This window comes from Balearica regulorum, chromosome 1, assembly GCF_011004875.1.
Source record: "Balearica regulorum gibbericeps isolate bBalReg1 chromosome 1, bBalReg1.pri, whole genome shotgun sequence".
NCBI classification, from domain to species: Eukaryota; Metazoa; Chordata; class Aves; order Gruiformes; family Gruidae; genus Balearica; species Balearica regulorum.
Window position 1 is genome coordinate 195,406,797 of NC_046184.1, and position 19,042 is coordinate 195,425,838.

The following is a 19,042-nucleotide window of genomic DNA, read 5'->3' on the forward strand; positions in this document are numbered from 1 at the left end:
GACTAACTTCATGATGTTGCAAGATCTTAATAATACAATATGGGATGTTAGAGATGACTTTCTGTCATTAAGAGAGTTCAACCAGTGTAGCTATTGTCCTCTATCCATTTTCATGTTAGTTAAAGGCTTTTTGTGCAGGAATGATATTCTTTTACAGATTCTTTCATTCATCTAAAGGGGCTCTTAACTGGGCAGTATGTATTAACACAAAATAAGAAATTTTTAAAAGCAACAGACATAAATACCTGCCTTTTTAGTATAAAAATCTCGAGTTGTTTAGGCAGCATGGTGATGTTACAGCAGAAGGCCTAGGGAGAAGTGTAGAGGGAAGCCCTTGAAATCAGTCCAGTTTTAATTAAAACAGAAACCCATCAGGTTGTTTTGTCTTATATCTTTCTTGCTTTCCTGTTCACTGCAACATTTGAAATGCACATCTCTATGTTGTCCTTGTCTGTATTATAAGCTGACCTTGTAAATCAAACTGTGCTATTCTCCTCAGGGATAAATCTGAATTTCTTGGTTCATTTGGGTCTGAAAAGCAGCTTACTAAGCTTATTCTACCATTGATGTCTCTCTTCTGTTGCACTGCATAAAACAGGGTATATATTAATGATGCTGGCCCTGATCCTGAATGTCCTTTTTGCTGATGGTGGGACCAGCAGGGCAGACCCAGTGTACGCTGAAATCACTGAACCCCTTTGATCCATTTCAAAACTCCCAGGTCTTTTTTATCTACCTGAGTGTTTGAACTAAGGAGGCATACCAAGTATATTCTCATAATTAACACAGTCCATGAGGATTTAGATGGAGAATGCAATTTATTTGCCTTTCAACTGTCCAATTTCTGATATTTTGGTAAGAAAAGTGAGGAAATTACTTTGAGAGGATTGATAACAAGCAGTCTGTAGAGTGACAGATGTCAGAAACAGATGGCACTGTTCTGTAATGAGGTGGAAGGAGAACACCTGCATCTATATACACCTGCTCTTATACACAGATTTCAGGAATGATATTGCATCAGTAGATAAAATTGAGATTCCTACAAGACTCTGCATCTCAAAACTCCCTTCAAAGTCTTTGGGAGGACTGATCCAAATTCTAAAGATCATATTCAAGGCTGAAAAAAAAATTACATGACAGTTAAAACCCAGCACTGACTGAAAGGAACTGCATGTGAGGAGGCCAGTAACAGAGGGAAAACAACCTAGAAATGGTACTCAGAAATTTTAGAGCCTGTTCCATGGCCACATGTAGCTGTGATGGAGTTACCTGTGGGACGCATGCTCTCCTATCACAAAGTGTAAATGCCACATGAATTTGTGATCCTGATGGAGGAAAGTCTGTGCTACTGCCCCTTAGCCCCAGCTACACTCACTCCTTGTCATGTTTAATGGCTGCATTATTTTGTGAAATTGTTAAATAGGTGAAAAGATTGTCTGTCTTTATTGCTTTGTTATTGCTGTTGTTATTTCAAAGAATGCTAAAGGCTAGTCTAAAAAAATAAATGAAGACAAGGTTTATTTTCTTATTTGACCCTTACAGTGATAAACAATTTTAGGTTGCCATAATTTCAGACAACCAAGCTTAAGAAATCCTAAATCAATCTGATGGAAAGAGGGCAGTTGCTCAACCTCTCATGAAAATGAAGAAACCTTTGAGGCCTCATGAATTGGATACACCAAAAATTTAAGCCTTGAAAATCATTGTCACCCATGGAAATGCAGGCCTCCTTAAGACAATAAAAATACACAGTACAAATATGCCTATGTTTCATTTTGCTTTCTAATTCTAGTGAAAGCAAATCAGCTGTGCTGTAACATGCTGCTACAGCCACAATCAGTGCTGGTGCTTAAACTGGACTCCCGCCGTTATAAACGCAGGTGAGCTGCTGGTCTGGCACTTTCCAGAACAAATTTTTCTTTTGATCTGTCTTGGTGATCTCACCAGGTGCAAAATAGCCTGAAAATTATATGATTCAGAGGACAATGTTAAGTTCATCTTTTTAGCCTAGTATCTTAGTAAGGAGAAGAATTGTGAGTCCTGTTGGTGCCTGGGAAAATTAAATTTAACCTTCCATCTTCTTGATTTTGTTGGTTGGGAAGGAGAACAGGGACTGAGCTTAGTAAACATGAAGAGACTCTTGATGCAATTATAGGAGCCAAAGAGCTGTTCTAAATGTTTTATACTTTACCATCAAATGAAGAAACATGGGGTTCTACCCTTATAATTATAACTCAAGTATCATATAGCTGTAGAGATGACATTTAAATTATTTAAACAGAGTCTGATAAATGAGGTAATAGAACAGAAGATAAACTGCAAGCACAATGAAATCAATGGGACCATGCCCATTCATTTCAGAAGCATTTAGATCAGCCAAAGGCCAGCTTTACAAAAGCCTTTAGGTATCTTATGCATTTATTAATCTACACTTAGTAGACATAAATAGAAATAAGTACTCTTCATTTGAGTAAATAAACAAAGGTATTCTTTAGAAATGCTACAACCATGTGTTTGTGCCCAGTATTGACAATGCCCCAATAGCACTCTGAAGGTTATTTCTATAGATAGACCTTTTTCCAATTATACATAGAAATAACCCAGGAAATTTAGTGCCTCTGCACAACAGTAAGAGTAGATTCCAAGTAATATACTATCGCTCCAGGTAATTGTTTGAGGTGTCTTTTATTTCACTATATCTATCTGTTCTCTTTTTATATAAGAAAAATATAATGATAAAAAAATGTTCCTGTGTCCTTAAACATGTAATAGCAACAGCTCTTTGTTTCGAAGGAGAGATGATTGCACGATTGTAACAAAGAAAACGTTAAGTCTATTCAGCTCATGCATTGGTATGATAAAGCCTGCTGTACTCACAGACAGCTTAATGAAGCTTGGACACAATCAATCTTCACTTAACAATAGTAGGTCTCAGATTTTGCTGTGTTAACAAGAGATGCAGATTTGACAAGTTTAAATCTTCCCTGAAACAGTGCTTTTGGGTTCATAAATACCTGGTGAATGGAGCTTGGTGGCTGTTACCGCTGATCTCTTAGGGGATGAGACAGCTGGTCTGTTAGCATCCTGATCTTTCTGTACTTCTTTCTTCAGACCTGTTTTAAGAAAAAAAAAAAAAAGGTAGAAAGAAACCTGGTTTATAATTTTATTTACAATTGTTCAATCACTAAGTTACATACCAGAATGGCAAAATTGAAGTATTGTACCAATACACATCCTGGGCTTGGCACAGAATGATGCTACGCAGTACTTCTGTTCTGGATGCCAACCTGCCACTTCTGCAAGCATGACTGTGTGCATGTGGCTGAACTGACACGCACAGCACTAAAGAAGGTCGGAAGAAGGCCTTACACACTATCTTGGTTCTCCAGCCATCTGCACAGTGATAAATGCCATTAAGGCACAAACATCTACACAGATAGACCATCCTATCTCTTCTGAGCTCTGCGTTCTGTTTCTTTACCTTGCTGTGTGTCCTCAGCTAAAGATCTTCTGGGCTGGAGGAGAAGCTAAGTAGGACTGCGCAAAACTGACTTAAGTTACCTACAGGGTCCTGCTCTACCAACTTTTTCCCCAGGCTAGGAAACTGTCTTTTCTGGTGACCAGCTTTCCCAAGAGGGTCTCATACAGGCAAGAGACAGGCTTCTGCAGAAACAGAAGCAGGCAGGATGCGTCAGGGCTATGCTGGATGTGGCACCTCAGACAGGAGAGTGGGTCTCTGCCTGTGCAATAAGTCAGGCAGGGCCAGAGATGCACAGCACATTCAGTGCACAAACCTGCAACACACTGTGCCAATGCAGGACACAGCAGAATCATACAGCCTTGCTGTCCACAAGGCTGAACCAACACCTGGTTCATGCTCATCTACAACCCAGGCATGTGTGAGGCTGCCTGCCCTCCCTCCTCTCCTCTCTGTGTTTGTAGCTCTCCAGATTACCCCTGACCTCTGCGTTTATCCTTTTTTGTGCAGCCACTAATTCTTCCCACTGACAGCATAATGCCCCAGAGCTCTTGAGTTAGGATCTCCAGAAACTTTGTGCTAGCCTTCCCTTTTCCTTTAATTTTGCAATGGGAGGCAACTAAGAGTCTGTTATTATTCCTCCTACCACCGGAGCTCTCTGGTTAGGGGCTCAGGATGGTCTGTCAGTTGTCCAAGCTCTGCAGTCACTGACTGCCTCTTGTCCCAGGGAGATACAACTTCATCTGAAAGCCAGAGCGGCCATCCAAGCTCAGCTCACCCCTCCTGCCTGCCCGCAACTCCCATCAAAATAGCTGTGCGGACCACGCTGAGTGCAGTAACATGAAAGCCCTGCCCTGCTGGTTTGCCCATGGTGTGACAGTTACAGCCAAAGGATTTCATGCAGAAAACACTCAACAAGGAAATAAGAAGGAAGAGCAAAATAAAGCAAATCCCTGAGACATTAACCTCTTTTCCTGTTTGCTTTCCTTTTTTACTGTTATGGTTTGTTGGGGGTTGCATTTTAGCCTGCAGGACTGTGTCACAGCCCCTGCATACACAGGAAAACCAGAGAGATTTAAGGCAAACCACTTGTCACAAAGGAAAATCAATGATTGCCTTATTAACTTTCACTTCTCTCATGAGTACGTTCCCAGATGTCTTGTAGGAAAATGTCCCACAGAGTCTGAAGAATCTGAAGCAGGAAAACAAAACCATATTTTCTTGGTGGTGCTTAAAAACAGTGGCAGTCCAAAAGCTAACATTATCTTCCATTTTGCTTAATGCAAATGTGATCTGGCTATTTCAACAGTGGAGAAAAGTGATAATTTTATATGGGAATCATAATCTTGAGGGACGCTTCCTGGATGACTAGTTTTCTGCTGTCTCCAAAGCCACAGGTAGTTACAGTTGCAATATCAGGCATATTTTTGATGCATCATTCACCCTTCCACTTCTGTCTGCATCAGGACTTGCAAGCAGCAAGCTGCGGACACAGCATTTGCCACCCACCAGAAAACGAGCTTCATATTTTCTAGCACCATCTGTCAGCATTTGCTTGCAGAGTGCTTCTGCGAAGAGCACACGCACATGCACAAGCCCTGTGTCCAACTTTTTGTGGGAGGATTGCACAGGAGGACGCCTAACACCCTCTTTGACTCCACCCCACTGTCCTGGACTTTAGGAGAGCAGACTTTGGTCTCTTCAGGGATCTGCTTGGTAGAGTCCCCTGGAACAAAGCCCTGGAAGGAACAGGGGCCCAGGAAAGCTGGTTAGTATTACAGGATGACCTCCTCCAAGCTCAGGAGCAATGCATCCCAGCAAAGAGGAAGTCAGGCAAAAACGCAAGGAGGCTTGCATGGATGAACAAGGAGCTGCTGAACAAACTCCAACACAAAAAGGAAGCCTACAGAGGGTGGAAGCAAAGACAGGTAGCCTGGAAGGAATACAGAGAAATTGACCAAGCAGCCAGGGATCAGGGTAGGAAAGCTAAAGCCCTGATAGACTTAAATCTGGCCAGGGACATCAAGGGCAACAAGAAAAGCTTCTATAGGTACGACAGTGATAAAAGGAAGACTAGGGAAAATGTGGGCCCTCTCCAGAAGGAAATGGGAGACCTGGTTACCCAGGATATGGAGAAGGCCAAGGAACTCAACGACTTTTTTGCCTCAGTCTTCACTGACCCACTGTAGGAGAAGATCAGGTTTGAGACCATCTAAAAAACCTGAAGGTGCACAAGTCCATGGGACCTGATGAGATGTACCTGCGGGTCCTGAGGGAACTGACGTGTAAGCCACTCTCCATCATATTTGAGAAGTCATGGCAGTCCAGTGACGCTTCTGCTGACTGGAAAAGGGGAAACATAACCTCCATTTTTAAGAAGGGAAAAAAGAAAGATCTGGGGAACGACTGGCTGGTCAGTCTCACCTCTGTGCCCTGCAAGATCATGGAGCAGAACCTCCTGGAAATTATGCTCAGGCACATGGAAAATAAGGAGGTGATTGGTGACAGCCAACAAGGCTTCACTAGGGACAAATCGTGCCTGACAAATTTGGTGGCCTTCTATGATGGGGTTACAGCGTCGGTGGATAAGGGAAGGGCAACTGACGTCATCTACCTGGACTTGTGCAAGGCATTTGACATTGTCTCGCACGACACCCTTGTGTCTAAATTGGAGAGACATGGATTCAATGGATGGACCACTAGGTGGATAAGGAATTGGCTGGATGGTCGCACTCCAAGAGTTGTGGTCAACGGCTCAATGTCCAAGTGGAGAACAGTGATGAGTGGCATTCCTCAGGGGTCAGTACTGGGACCGGCACTGTTCAACATCTTTGTCGGTGACATGGACAGTGGGATTGAGTGCACCCTCAGCAAGTTTGCCGATGACACCAAGCTGTGTGGTGTGGTCGACACGCTGGAGGGAAGGGATGCCATCCAGAGGGACCTTGACAGGCTGGAGAGATGGGCCAGTGTGAACCGCACGAAGTTCAACAAGGCCAAGTGCAAGGTCCTGCACGTGGGTCAGCGCAATCCCAAGCACAACTATAGGCTGGGCGAGGAATGGACTGAAAGCAGCCCTGAGGAGAAGGACTTGGGGGTATTGATTGATGAGAAGCTCAACATGAGCCAGCAGTGTGCGCTTGCAGCCCAGAAAGCCAACCGTGTCCTGGGCTGCATCAAAAGAGGTGTGACCAGCAGGTCGAGGGAGGTGATTCTCCCCCTCTGCTCCGCTCTTGTGAGACCCCACCTGGAGTACTGCATCCAGCTCTGGAGCCTCCAACATAAGAAAGACATGGAGCTGTTGGAGGGAGTCCAGAGGAGGGCCACAAAGCTGATGAGAGGGCTGGAGCACTTCTCCTATGAGGACAGGCTGAGAGAGTTGGGGTTGTTCAGCCTGGAGAAGAGAAGGTTCTGGCGAGACCTTAGAGCAGCCTTCCAGTATCTGAAGGGGCCTACAGGAAAGATGGTGAGGGACTGTTTACAAGGGCATGGAGTGATAGGACAGGGGTTAATGGCTTTAACCCAAAGGAGGGTAGCTTTAGATTAGATATCAGGAAGAAATTATTCTCTTTGAGGGTGGTGAGGCACTGGAACAGGTTGCCCAGAGAAGCTGTGGATGCCCCCTCCCTGGAAGTGTTCAAGGCCAGGTTGGATGGGGCTTTGGGCAACGTGGTCTAGTGGAGGGTGTCCCTGCCCAAGGCAAGGTTGTTGGAACTAGATGATCTCTGAGGTCCCTTCCAACCCAAACCATTCTATGATTCGATGATTCTATGATTTTATGATTCTATGATTCTATGATTCATAGGCAAATTGCCCCATCAGTCATCAGGGGCTGGTAAAAAACAAACTCTTCTTTATACCTTTACTTTGATCCATCTCTATTTTCTCTGCTGTTTATAAATTTGACATCTTGAGGCTACAATTCTCATTTGTAATTAATGCTTTTCACAGTAAAGTGTCTGAGGATATAAATTTCCTGTGTCTGCCACCTACTATGCTGTACTTTACTACAGAGCAGAACATAAAATAAGTTTATGGGGCCATTTCATTACTAAGGACCAAGCAAAAGGAACCTGAGATGGGAGCTGTGAGACAAAACTAGAGCTTGTTTTATAAGGTATAGTTTATATGGTTACAGATTCAAGCATTACTTTTTCATGGCAATGAGGCCTTGGTTTTTTTGTGGTTTTCAAAATAAAAATATGATGCACAAATGGGCCATATACCAAGCTCTTAAGTAAATTTCGCTATGGCAAATGTCATACACAGACAATGGAAGGGAAAGTTTTTCTTCCTTATGGTTTCAGCAGTAACAAGGGGCATATAAATATTTAACTACTTTTGATTTTGAGACATGTTCAATGAGGAACACCTGGGGAATTAGTTCAGCCTCTTAACCTTAAGCACAAGGCAAGGAACAATTCCCCAGTTAGAGCTCAGTTGAAAGAAAACAGCAAAGAAGCAAAGAAGCCCAGCGAGCACCATTGTTCTGCAGAGGGCACGGTGAGGTCCGTGGAGAGCAGTAAGTCACGCGTGGGTGCAGATGGCAGTACTGCACAGGTAAGGTTGGCTCTGGAAGGTGGGAGATCAGCAGAGCGAGCCTGAAGCAGGTTGCAAGCAAAGGTGCAAAGAGATATCTTGGGAAGGACAGAAGGGTGGATTAATAACGAGGGGGGAAACAAGGATAACCACCCTCCTTAGGTTTACAAGATTAGGAGAGCTCCTAAGGTATGGTGGGGTGGCAATACAGCAACCAGGGCAGTGAGGAGGGGTTGTGCAGCAAGGGAAGAGCCAATGCACAACACAGCTCTGCTGGGAAGGGGCCAAGGAGAGGAGCATGTGGAGCTAGTGATTATTTGGCTTCTCCTTCATAAGCAGAACGGTCTTGGTGGCCACTCTCAGCAGGAAGGGATTTAGGAATCACGCAGCAGGCAAAAGAAAGAACAGTCCTCAGGAGCAAACCATTGTCATTTTGCTAAGCTCATCACCCACAGGGAAATCTCAGGGGAAGAGCCGTCCCTGGTATCAGACCTCAAATAAGAGCTTGTGCTGAATGTTTTTCTTAAAATGGGGTTTGTCCTTTCTCTTCTCTTTTGATACAGCTTTTAGTTGGTTAAAAGAGAAACATTCAGAAATTGTGTTGATTTCAAGAGAAGTTTCCACAGGGAAAATTAATTTCTAAATGACAGGAGTTTGGACTCCGACTTTGTCACTTCACAGAAATCTGGATTTTCAGGTTTAGAAAAATCTGTAGGAGAGTGTTGGCGTGATGATCAGCATAATGCTGTACCCCAGGGTATAGCTCAGAGGCAGGTTATACAGTTTGATCTTTTCTACCTCAGAGTGTACTAGAAGTAACTCAAAGGTTATAATGTACATAAAAATTTTGATGCTGCGCTGTAACTCAGGAAACAAGACAAACATTTCAGTCATTATTATGGGCTTGAACACATGTAAAACCTCAAATACTTTGTCATGTATTGTGAAATGTCAAAAAGTGTTTTGCATAATATCATAAAATAATAAAAATATGTAAAATATAAAAGGAAATTAAGTACCATATTTCTTGAACCTGAAAACTGTTTTAATTTTGTTCTAAATTTGTCTTTTAAAAAATATATTAACTCCTACCTGGAACAAAATTTACTTCAAACTCTTAGTATTATTGCCCACAGGCTGGAAATACGGAACTCCAATTAGCTCTGTGCTAAATGCCCGTACATTAGCTTTATTCCTGCTGGCTGCATCATTAAGGCTTTTAGCACAGAGCCTCCCAGTGAAAGGCTCCTGGTAGAACAGGAACCACCACTAACTTCCAGGCTCCCAGGAACACCTTCCAAGGCTCTGCCAACCCCCTCCACTATGGGAGCTCATGGAGCCAGAAGTTATCTTTCCAGTAGCCAGAAATCAAAGCCACAAACTACTATTTTTTATCATAGAATCATAGAATGGTTTGGATTGGAAGGGACTTTACAGATCATCTAGTCCAACCCCCCTGCCATGGGCAGGGACACCCTCCACTAGACCAGGTTGCCCAAAGCTCCATCCAGCCTGGCCTTGAACACCTCCATGGAGGGGGCATGAATTATATGAACTTACATTCCATTTAATGTTACAAATCTCCCAACGTTTCCTCTTTTAAAAGCTACACTTATATAGAAATGGATATTTCAGGACATAAGATAACTGTGAGAATAAATACTTGCTCGTGTTTTCTACTGGTGTGGTTACAGCATTTGTTTTTGAAAAATGCGTCCAAATGCACAGTTCTGTAAAGGTATTTACATTCCCTAATTAACACACACAGCTTGCTTGAAACTAAACAGAAGGAGCAAAGGCAAAATCATTAGAAATGCATGGCAAAACACTCCAGACATGTTAAATCATTCAGCAACCACTTGGAAAAACAGCAGACACTTCTCCATTCCCCCATTTACTGAATGCTGGCTTAGGAACCAGAGCTAAATACACCTTATCTGAGACATCTTCTCAAAAGCTGCTGCAGAATCAGCGCTTGCATTTGCCTGTAACTTTCTGAGTCTTTAAAAGCCAGTACAGCAGGATAGGCTTCAATTTGCTTTCACATTTCAGACTGAAAACACGCTAACAAATTGCACATTGAGTATTTATTCCAAAACAAATCATAACATGCTGTAGACATCATTAACAATTCAATGAGACTAGCTGCATTCAGTTGGATTCCAGCTGTTCTCAGGCATATTTTATAAGTTAACTAACGTAGTCTGCAAGTTTGAAAAAACCCCACGGAAGTGTTTTCAGTCATTCACAGACACAGAGAGCCACTTGGAGCTTTTTTCTGCCTTTCCCCCTGATACCCATGACTAGTCGTGTCCTTGGTGAGTAATAGCACATCCATGCATGCCATGTTTGAGACAAAATGAGCAAAGCTGGAAAATGATGGGTTCTGTAGAATAAGAGCAGTCTGATTCTCTCTAGAGACTCTGCTTCCTGTGATCTATGAGACACTGAAAGACTGTGAATAAATAAGTAGATGTAGAAGAAAGACTATGTTTTTGTTGAAGTAGAAACTGCTAATGCTTGTGCTTTTCCCTTTGTGTTTATTTCAAATTTAAAGTCAATCTGATAAAAAAAAAAAAAGGACAAGGACCATTTCATTGACTTTTCAGAAAGTTATTGTTTTCTTTTATATTAAAAAGAAAAGTCTCTTTATCTGGTATTAGAAAAAATAAAGGAAAAAATAAACCTGACAAAAAAACCCATTCTTTGGACTGAATAGAGATCTCGGGGTAACTCAGAACATCCAATGGTAGTTGCAGAGTTAAAACACCTACTTCTCTTCCTGTCATTTTACATTAATCCCATGGCATTTGATTGTCGCTTCCTCACAGAGTTGAGCTATGGCATGTTTCAGAGTGGTTCCCAGGAAAGAGGTTGGAAAACTTCCAGTTGAACATCTCCCTTTCACCTGCAGCAGTGCTGCACACCCCTATGTTCAGTACAGGAGCAATGTGAATATAACCGACTGCATACTCACTATTCAGCTCTTAAGGGAAAGTGTTTGCAAAGGGGAGCAAAGCGGCAGCAGATTCTTCTCTCTCCATCCCTGCAAGTGCACTGGTGTTCACTTTTTCCCCATCAGTGGACCTTAGCTCATCCCTCTCCCTCCTGTTGAGGTTGTGTTGCCTGGATTTTGCAGAAGCTGATTAAAAGAAGCCCATTTTACCCTGCAAGCTTGCTAGTGAGAGCTGTGGTAACACTAGCCTCCTATTTTTCATCTTCACTGATTGTATTTAACAGCCTGCCCTGTTACATATGATTTACTGGTACTTGTAAAAGCACAGGAATTGACTGGGTTAGTTTTTTGAACAATGCTTTTGATAGTCTTTAATTTAATGGACCAAGTAGAAACAAGCTGCTCAAATGAATTCCTTATTGCTACTGTCATTACACACAAATTATGAGATTTCTTATGGGGAATAACAGTCACTTGTCTGTGAGATAAACATTAAATAAGAATAATAACCAAGGTGAAATATGTATGCTGTAACACGTACCCCCCAAATCCTTCAGCTCTCTTATTTCATAGACTGTTGGGTGACAAGTCCAGTCTGGTGGACAGAGCTGGGGTCTGGAACAAGAAGCAACCTGATGCTCAGGAGTTTGGATCAGGACTGCAGGCCCAAACAAGAGAGCCCAGAGCTGCATCAGTATCCTGAAGGTGAACGCAAGTTTCAAAACACAGCAGAGTTTAGAGTTGCCGAGCTGAATTTTCTGTGGGTTTCTATGTTCTGAGAGAAGGATGTGGCTGAGCAAGACCGGAAAGGTATGAGACCATAGAGGAAGCTGTGTTACATGAATAGAATAAAAACTATGCAGAGCTGATCAGATATAAACGACTTCTCAAATCCTTACACAGAATGATTGAGCTTACATTCTTTTTTTCCTGAATAGCATTCAAGTCCTGTTGCCTTTATGGTAGCCACGCACTCAGGTCCCCAAGGCAGACTTACCCCTTGGCTAGACTTTTCTGCTCCGGAGTTACTCCTCCTGAATGTGCAGAAGAGGCCACAGCACTCCAAAACAACACATTGGTTGCTGTGCCTATGGCGGCACATTCATTCACCTGTGGGCCCAACACATTTGTAGCACACAGGATTGCACAAACAGCTTTGTCAGAAGGACCTCGAAGTTCTCTGGTCCAGCCTCCTGCTCAGAGTGGGTCACACATGAGCAGGTTGCACAGGTCTTTGTCCAGCTAAGTTATAGGTGTCTCTAATGATGGAGGATTCACCACCTCTCTAGACAATCTGCTCTAGGGTTTGACCACCTTTGCAGCTGATAAAACAATGACCATCTTCACAGGTTGTCAAACAATGATAATTTCCTGTGTTCCAACTTCTGTTTGGTGTCTCTTGCCCTGTCACTGCACCTCTGAGAAGTGTCTGGCTTTGTTCTCTCTATATCTTTCCATTAGATAACTGAAGACTGTGATAAAATCTCCCTTTGCCTTCTCTGAACAACCCCAGCTCTCCCAGCCTGTCCTGTCACATTGCCCCAGTCCCTTGACCATCTTGGTGGCCTTCTGCTGCTCTCATTCCAGTATGCCACTGTTCGTGTCCTGGGATTCCCAAAACACAGATGTGAGTGGCCACACAAGTGCTGAATAAAACGGTAGGACCACTGATGCTGCAGGCCATGCTCTTGCTAATGTAGCACAGTACTCAGCTAGTCTTTTCTCCTGCAAGGGCACATTGTAGGCTTAGGTTCAACTTGCTGTCTAGCAGGATCTCTAAACAGGGCCTTTTGGCAGAGCTGCTTCCCAGCCAGCTGACCCAGCCTCTCCTGTTGCATGGCATTATTCCTCCAAGGGGCAAGACTTTGTATTTGCTTTTTTGAACTTCATGAGGTTCCTGCAGGCCCATTTATCCAGCCTGGTGAGGTCCCTCTGAACTGCAGCGCTGTCCTCCAGCATATTGACCAATTTCCCCTGATTTGCTGTCATCTGTGAGCTTGCTGATGGAGTGCTCTATCCCACTTCTCAAGTGTTTAATGAAGATCGTAAGCAGTATTTGTTCAGTATCAGTTCCTAATGGATGCCAAAGCCTGCCAGCTGGACTTTGTACCTCTGATGACAACACACTGAGCCTGATGGTCTAACCAGTTTTCCACACACCTTATTGTCCATCCCAGGTCTGCAGCGAGCTGAGATACTCTAGGATTTTCTCCCAGACAATCACAGAAGAACCTGGCTATGAGAAGAGAATTGCAGGAAAAGGTTTCAGGCCACACTCAAGCTGTCGAGTGGCTACCAGCATGATTTCATATGGAAAATCCATCGTTTGCAGGCTCAGTCTGTGTGAACCCCCTCCAGAACTGAAAGCCTGGACCAGATGAAACCAAGGCTCCTGGCCAAGAAATAACCTAGGTCTAAAGCAATTTCATTAAAATCAACTGATTGCAGCACTGGGTGAATGCACTATACTCCTTCTGGATCTAAGCAAGTATGCCTGCATGGTGCCATACTTTGTGACCTCCAGATGTGTCAGCACCAGCTCAGGAATCGCTGCCCGTCTAAACCCCCTTTCCATTGCACAGCACAGACGTGCTCTTCTTGGATTACTGACTGCTGTGGTGTGTTAAGCTGAGGGGTTTTTGTGCATCCTGAAGGGCTAGCCAGGTACACCACTAACCGCACCATGTCAAACTGACAAGTTTTGCCCAAATTATGAGAGAATTAGATCTTGGTTTGATTTAGGATCTGAGCTGTCCCATGGTGAACATTAATCTAAGGAGTTTGTTAAACAAATCCCCTGTGAGGGTAGGAAGTTGTTAATCTGCTGTCTCTGAACATTGCCTTCTGCAGATATTCCCACATTTTCAGAGAAATTTAAAACAGAAAATTCAGTATATGTGTGCCTCAAAGATTATATGTTTTTGTATCACCATCTGTGGAAAGAGGAAGCTTATATGTCTTTTCAGAGGTGGATCCCAGCTGCAAAGTTCCCTAATTAAGTTACCACTGTATTTCTCAAAGCAGTTAATATGTTTAAGTGAAATTAAAGGACCTGTCTCACTTTTCTTAGTCAGCTATGCTTGTTTTTCACTTGCTATATGTTGACAGGCATGTAAATATGAAAGGGGTCTACTAACACACAAACAAGGGCTGTGCAACACACTGAAACCTAATTAAGTGTACTCTTTTCATAGACTTGTCAAAAATCAATCAGTTCACGTCTTCAAAACAATTAGCATGACAGTGATCTTCCACTGCTATTGTCCCATGCCAGAATTTTTTTGATCATCTGAATCACTGCACAGCAGCAGCTATAGGAGTCCATTTTCATTAATTAAATATGTTTTATACCCTGTAGTTCAATTTATTTGACAAGCACTTTCAGTGAAATATCGGGAGTATAATCTCTCTTGAGCAGTCATCTTTTTTTTTTTTTTTTTTTTTAATGAGAATTTACAGCACAGGTGGTCTTCTCAGGTAACATCTAGCACACGAAAGCTTTTCTGTGATTTTTGTTGCTTATTTTCCACTCATAAATATAGGCAGATATGCTCCTTCATAAATTGATTTACTATTCATACATAGTTAAAATTATGTACATCTCTGAAATACAAGTGTAATTCTTACATCACCAGATTTTTCTTTCAGAAAAATTATTTATATTTAACTGACTGCCATTCTCTTTGTGAAATACTTTCTCCCTCTTTTACTTTCATAAAATATGCTGTATACAATACATGTAGTGTCTGCATTTTAGCTGTAACAGTGGAGTGCTCTAAGCACTTTAGTAACTGCAATGTCTTGCACAGGAGGTTGGACAGCTGCAGTATGTGTTTATAAACACATATGCAACATCATGCCCTATAGCAATTACTACTAGGTGATTGCTAGGAGTATTATACATAGAATATCTATCATATCATTCTCCAAATACGCAAAACATATAGAAGGAATCACTGTGGTTTCCCAACTTTTCAAAAGCTTTACTCTATGGCTGACTTCAGTAGCGCTGCTCATGGGACAGCCTTGACTGAACAAGGCTGGTGACTTCTTCCTCAAACGCAAAATTCACCTCTAAGGTCATGTTATTGATTGACTTTTTCTTAAGGGAAAATACGGGTCACTTTGAAGATGGTGTTGGTTTGTTTTGTAAGCCCTTTCTGCTGGACACAAGGACTTGCCCCCATCCACAAGGAGTGGTATGTGGTAGGAAGATATGTGTCTCACTCCCAGCTAAAAACTTCCATCCATGGCAGATACCATCCCTCTCTCTTTGGTCACATCCTCTGTGCAGTGTCTTGTCTCCTGCTGAAGGGGAAAAAAGAACAGGAAACTGTGGTGGTTTATTTTTTCCAACCATGACTCCACCGTGGGACTGGGCTGCGGCCAGTTCAGCTATGGAGAAACTGGGCTGAGGTGGAGGATAAATATGTGCCCCACCAATCATCCCTTTGCAGATGCTGTCCTCGTGATCCAGCTGCAAATACAAGGTAAACAACAAGCAGGTCCACAAGGCTGAGGCTGTCCTTCTCATGAAGGGGTTGTCAGAGGAGCTACCTTTTTTATCTTCCAAGGCTACCCTGGCATCCTGGAGCTGGATATCTTATATATTTATTAAAAAAAAAAAAAAAAATGATGCTTCTAACCAGGAACATGATGAAACATGATAAGGATAAATCCATGTCCAGCTAGGACTTTCTCAGATGTATTGTTGACACTTTGAGTCTTCCCTTAAATACTCCTTAATGCAGCATAGAAATGAAAGCACACATACTGGGAAGGTTGTACTCTACCCCCCTCCTCAAAACTTGCATCTGAATCTCTTATAACTGCATTCCCTTTGATAACAAAGACTACCTTCAGTACAAGGGCATCCAAAATGGTCACTGGATATAAGATAATCTGTAGTTTCATTAATTCAAGAACATCTTAAATAATTTGTCTTTTCTATTGTTCTGTCTTCCTATATCATAGTTGCTCTTCTATTCTTCGGATTGTCTGTGGATGCAATTGCTATTATGTGATACTTCGGAAGAATATTAGAAATTTATTCATTCCATTGTTATCAAGACACTTCGTCCTTTCAGTTTGGAGTACTGGTGAAGGATGACATCCATAATCTTTATCATATGCTAGTGTCAGGGACCCAAGGTGTGTGTGGGGTGTGGATTAAGTTTTAGTACATCTTCAAACATTTTTGAAACACTGATTTTACCTCTCTGCTCCCTTGCCGTTATCAGTCTCCTGCCCTGTGGTATCCAGCAATAATGCCAGACTTGCCCAGCATAGACTGGTAGCCTGCGCCAGTGATTGTTCTTCCCACTTTGCAACTTCAACTACAAGAGCAGCTTTTACAGTGCCTGTACATGTAGACTTTCAACCTTGATATCCGCTATCTGCTGCAGGGCATCCTTTTGGAGACTGGCCTTTTCAGCACACCCATGTACTTTCTCTGCTGTATTTAAAATATGGTATCTGATGTAATTGTAAAGGGCTTTTGTTAAATGCCTTTGTTTGCCTGGGATCAGAAAGCCGGAAACCAATACAAACACTTCACTACCCTTTCTCCACTTGCTTCATTTGATCTGTAGCATCTTCCTTCTGATTTAGTTGAGTTCAATTTTAAAAAGATGGTTTTGTGCTTCATCATTTGAAAGATGTGCAAAACTGTCCAAAGGATACTTAAACAAAAGTTTTTACATTCTATAGGGCTCCCTATCACATTGGGATCTATAGATAGCATTCATATATTATTGCAAGAGACGCAGGATTAGACTTGCTAAAAAAACTTGTCTTTATCATTGCTTTGATTTATTTTAGCCTTTGCTTCCATCAGATAATGATCATTGTGAGGAACTATGACTTCATTTTAATAAAAAAGCCCATGACTTGACCACAGATACATCTGCTGCTACCTTGGCTCATATAAAAATTAAACCAGAGCATCAGACTAATGTAATTTCTTTTGCTTCTGTCTGTTGTATACCATAACAGCAACTTCCTAAACTTTCCAGCTGTCACTGTTCAGGATCTGTGTCTGTTTGCATAACACAGCCAGGTACCCCTAATTTAAAGGTTTTTCTCATCTGACCAAGTCTCCCTATCAAGATGAGACTATAAATTCAGTGAGGTGTTGGCAATGGGCTCCATCCACTGCTGCATCCAGTCTTTGCTGGTGCAGAGGTGCCTTGCTGGTCAGACCACTGGAGCCCTTGACTCCCAGAGTGATAAAAAGTAATTTCAGGGCTGGTCTCAACACTTTTCCAGTTATGATGGATCTAACATGTTCTGGCAGTATCCTGCCTGGCCCTCTGCTACTGTGGCTTGCATAAGCAAGCATACGGGCAATCCCCATCACATCCCTGGCGTGGAGAGGCCATGGAGGGCTACTGGCTTGAAATCTGCCTCGTCTTCTGCACATTGACAGCTTCCAGGCTGTGACAAAACTTAGGAAACAACAGCACAGTCAGAGTAGTGGCCTTACAATAGGAAGAACAAACCTGACTACTCTCCGTTGCAAGCCTGAACACCGCACTTCCCGCACAGGGCACATCTATATGGACCCATGCACCCACAGACACGAGGACTGCACACCACACACTACACAGGCTGAGGGGAAGTAAATCCAGTTCAGAAGCTGTGCTGCTTTGTCTCCACTGGGCCGTTTGACCCAGGCACAGTATGGCATTAACAGCTCATTATGGCTCTCAATCCACAAGTTCACTTATGGCCAGCTTGAAGCATGGGCACAGAGTTTCCATTCCTGTGTTCCCATGAAAGCAGGCATACCCATGGTCACTGGAGGGTCATGCAAAGACAATTACAAATGCTCTGAAGGAAACTACACCAAGACTAAGTGATGACACAGAAAACATCTATTGGCAACCTCAGGACAATGAGCAAATGAAGGTTATTTGGAAGGAAGAAAATTGGGAGAATTTCTCATAATGATCCAAGTTCTGTATGGCCTTTTATTTTTCAGCTTTGTTTCCAGAGGAAGCAAAATCCAGAAAAAAATCAATCTTTCAGTTCATAGATTAAATAATATCATAGATTAAAAACCCAAATTAAGTCAACTTTAGCTTTTTGCCAGCCTCAGTAATTCTTTTCACCTTCAATGTTTATGCCCTGATGTGATGGCAAACACTTTTTCTGGAAACCTACTGCTTGATCAATATTGTTTTCAATTAAGCTGTAATTTCTGCTCTTCCATGTGGGTCTGAAATTTGGAACCTGTGCAAATTCAGAGGTGATAGCCTGAAACATTCAGTATATCCTGCCTATGCTAGATTTTGCATGTCCACATTAGCATGATTGCATATCAAACATCACAGTTCCAGCTCATTGCAGTGCCCCAATACTGAAACCTCCCTGGCAAGGACTCACTTGTGTGAGGCTGCACATGTAGTAAAAGACCCAGGTCTTCTTGCTTGTGACAAAAGAAGCCCGGAGGCCAGAAGAGCTCCTCTACAGAATCTTGAAATAGCCCTTTAATGCCATACCACTAACTGGAAAAGAAAGGCTTTTGCTGGAGATAGCCAGGGGCAAATCTGATACTAATCAAATACTGCTGCAGACTGAAATGAAATAACTTAGCTAGGGGCAAGAAGAGAGGAAAGGAAGCTCAAAAGGAAAAAAAAAGTAGGAAAATTTAAAAAGGAAACAAAAAAATTGTACCACCTTTTATCCATATCTTTGTTCATAGATTGGTCTGTTTCCCAGTTATTGAGTACAGATGATGGGAAGTAAACAGTTTTCATAGAATCATAGAATCACAGAATGGTTTGGGTTGGAAGGGACCTTAAAGATCATCCAGTTCCAACCCCCCTGCCATGGGCAAGGACACTCTCCAGTAGACCACGTTGCCCAAAGCCCCGTCCAACCTGGCCTTGAACACTTCCAGGGAGGGAGCATCCACAGCTTCTCTGGGCAACCTGTTCCAGTGTCTCACCACCCTCATAGTAAAGAATTTCTTCCTAACATCTAATCTAAATCGACCCTCCTTCAGTTTCATGCCATTTCACTGTTTTCTGGCAGTAAGAGACAGTGGCTCCTGACTGTGTTGGACA

At 42.6% G+C, this 19,042-nt stretch overlaps 1 protein-coding gene across 8 annotated transcripts in view; it reads right to left on the reverse strand.

Annotated features, from left to right (window-relative positions):
* Positions 1-19,042, reverse strand: part of MTUS2 (microtubule associated scaffold protein 2) — a 327,334-nt gene that overhangs the window by 63,517 nt on the left and 244,775 nt on the right. For all 8 annotated transcript variants that reach the window (XM_075742076.1, XM_075742078.1, XM_075742073.1 and 5 more), the window contains one exon: positions 3,015-3,113. In XM_075742076.1, the coding sequence (XP_075598191.1) occupies positions 3,015-3,113 (99 nt within the window). The remainder of the gene's footprint in view (positions 1-3,014; positions 3,114-19,042) is intronic.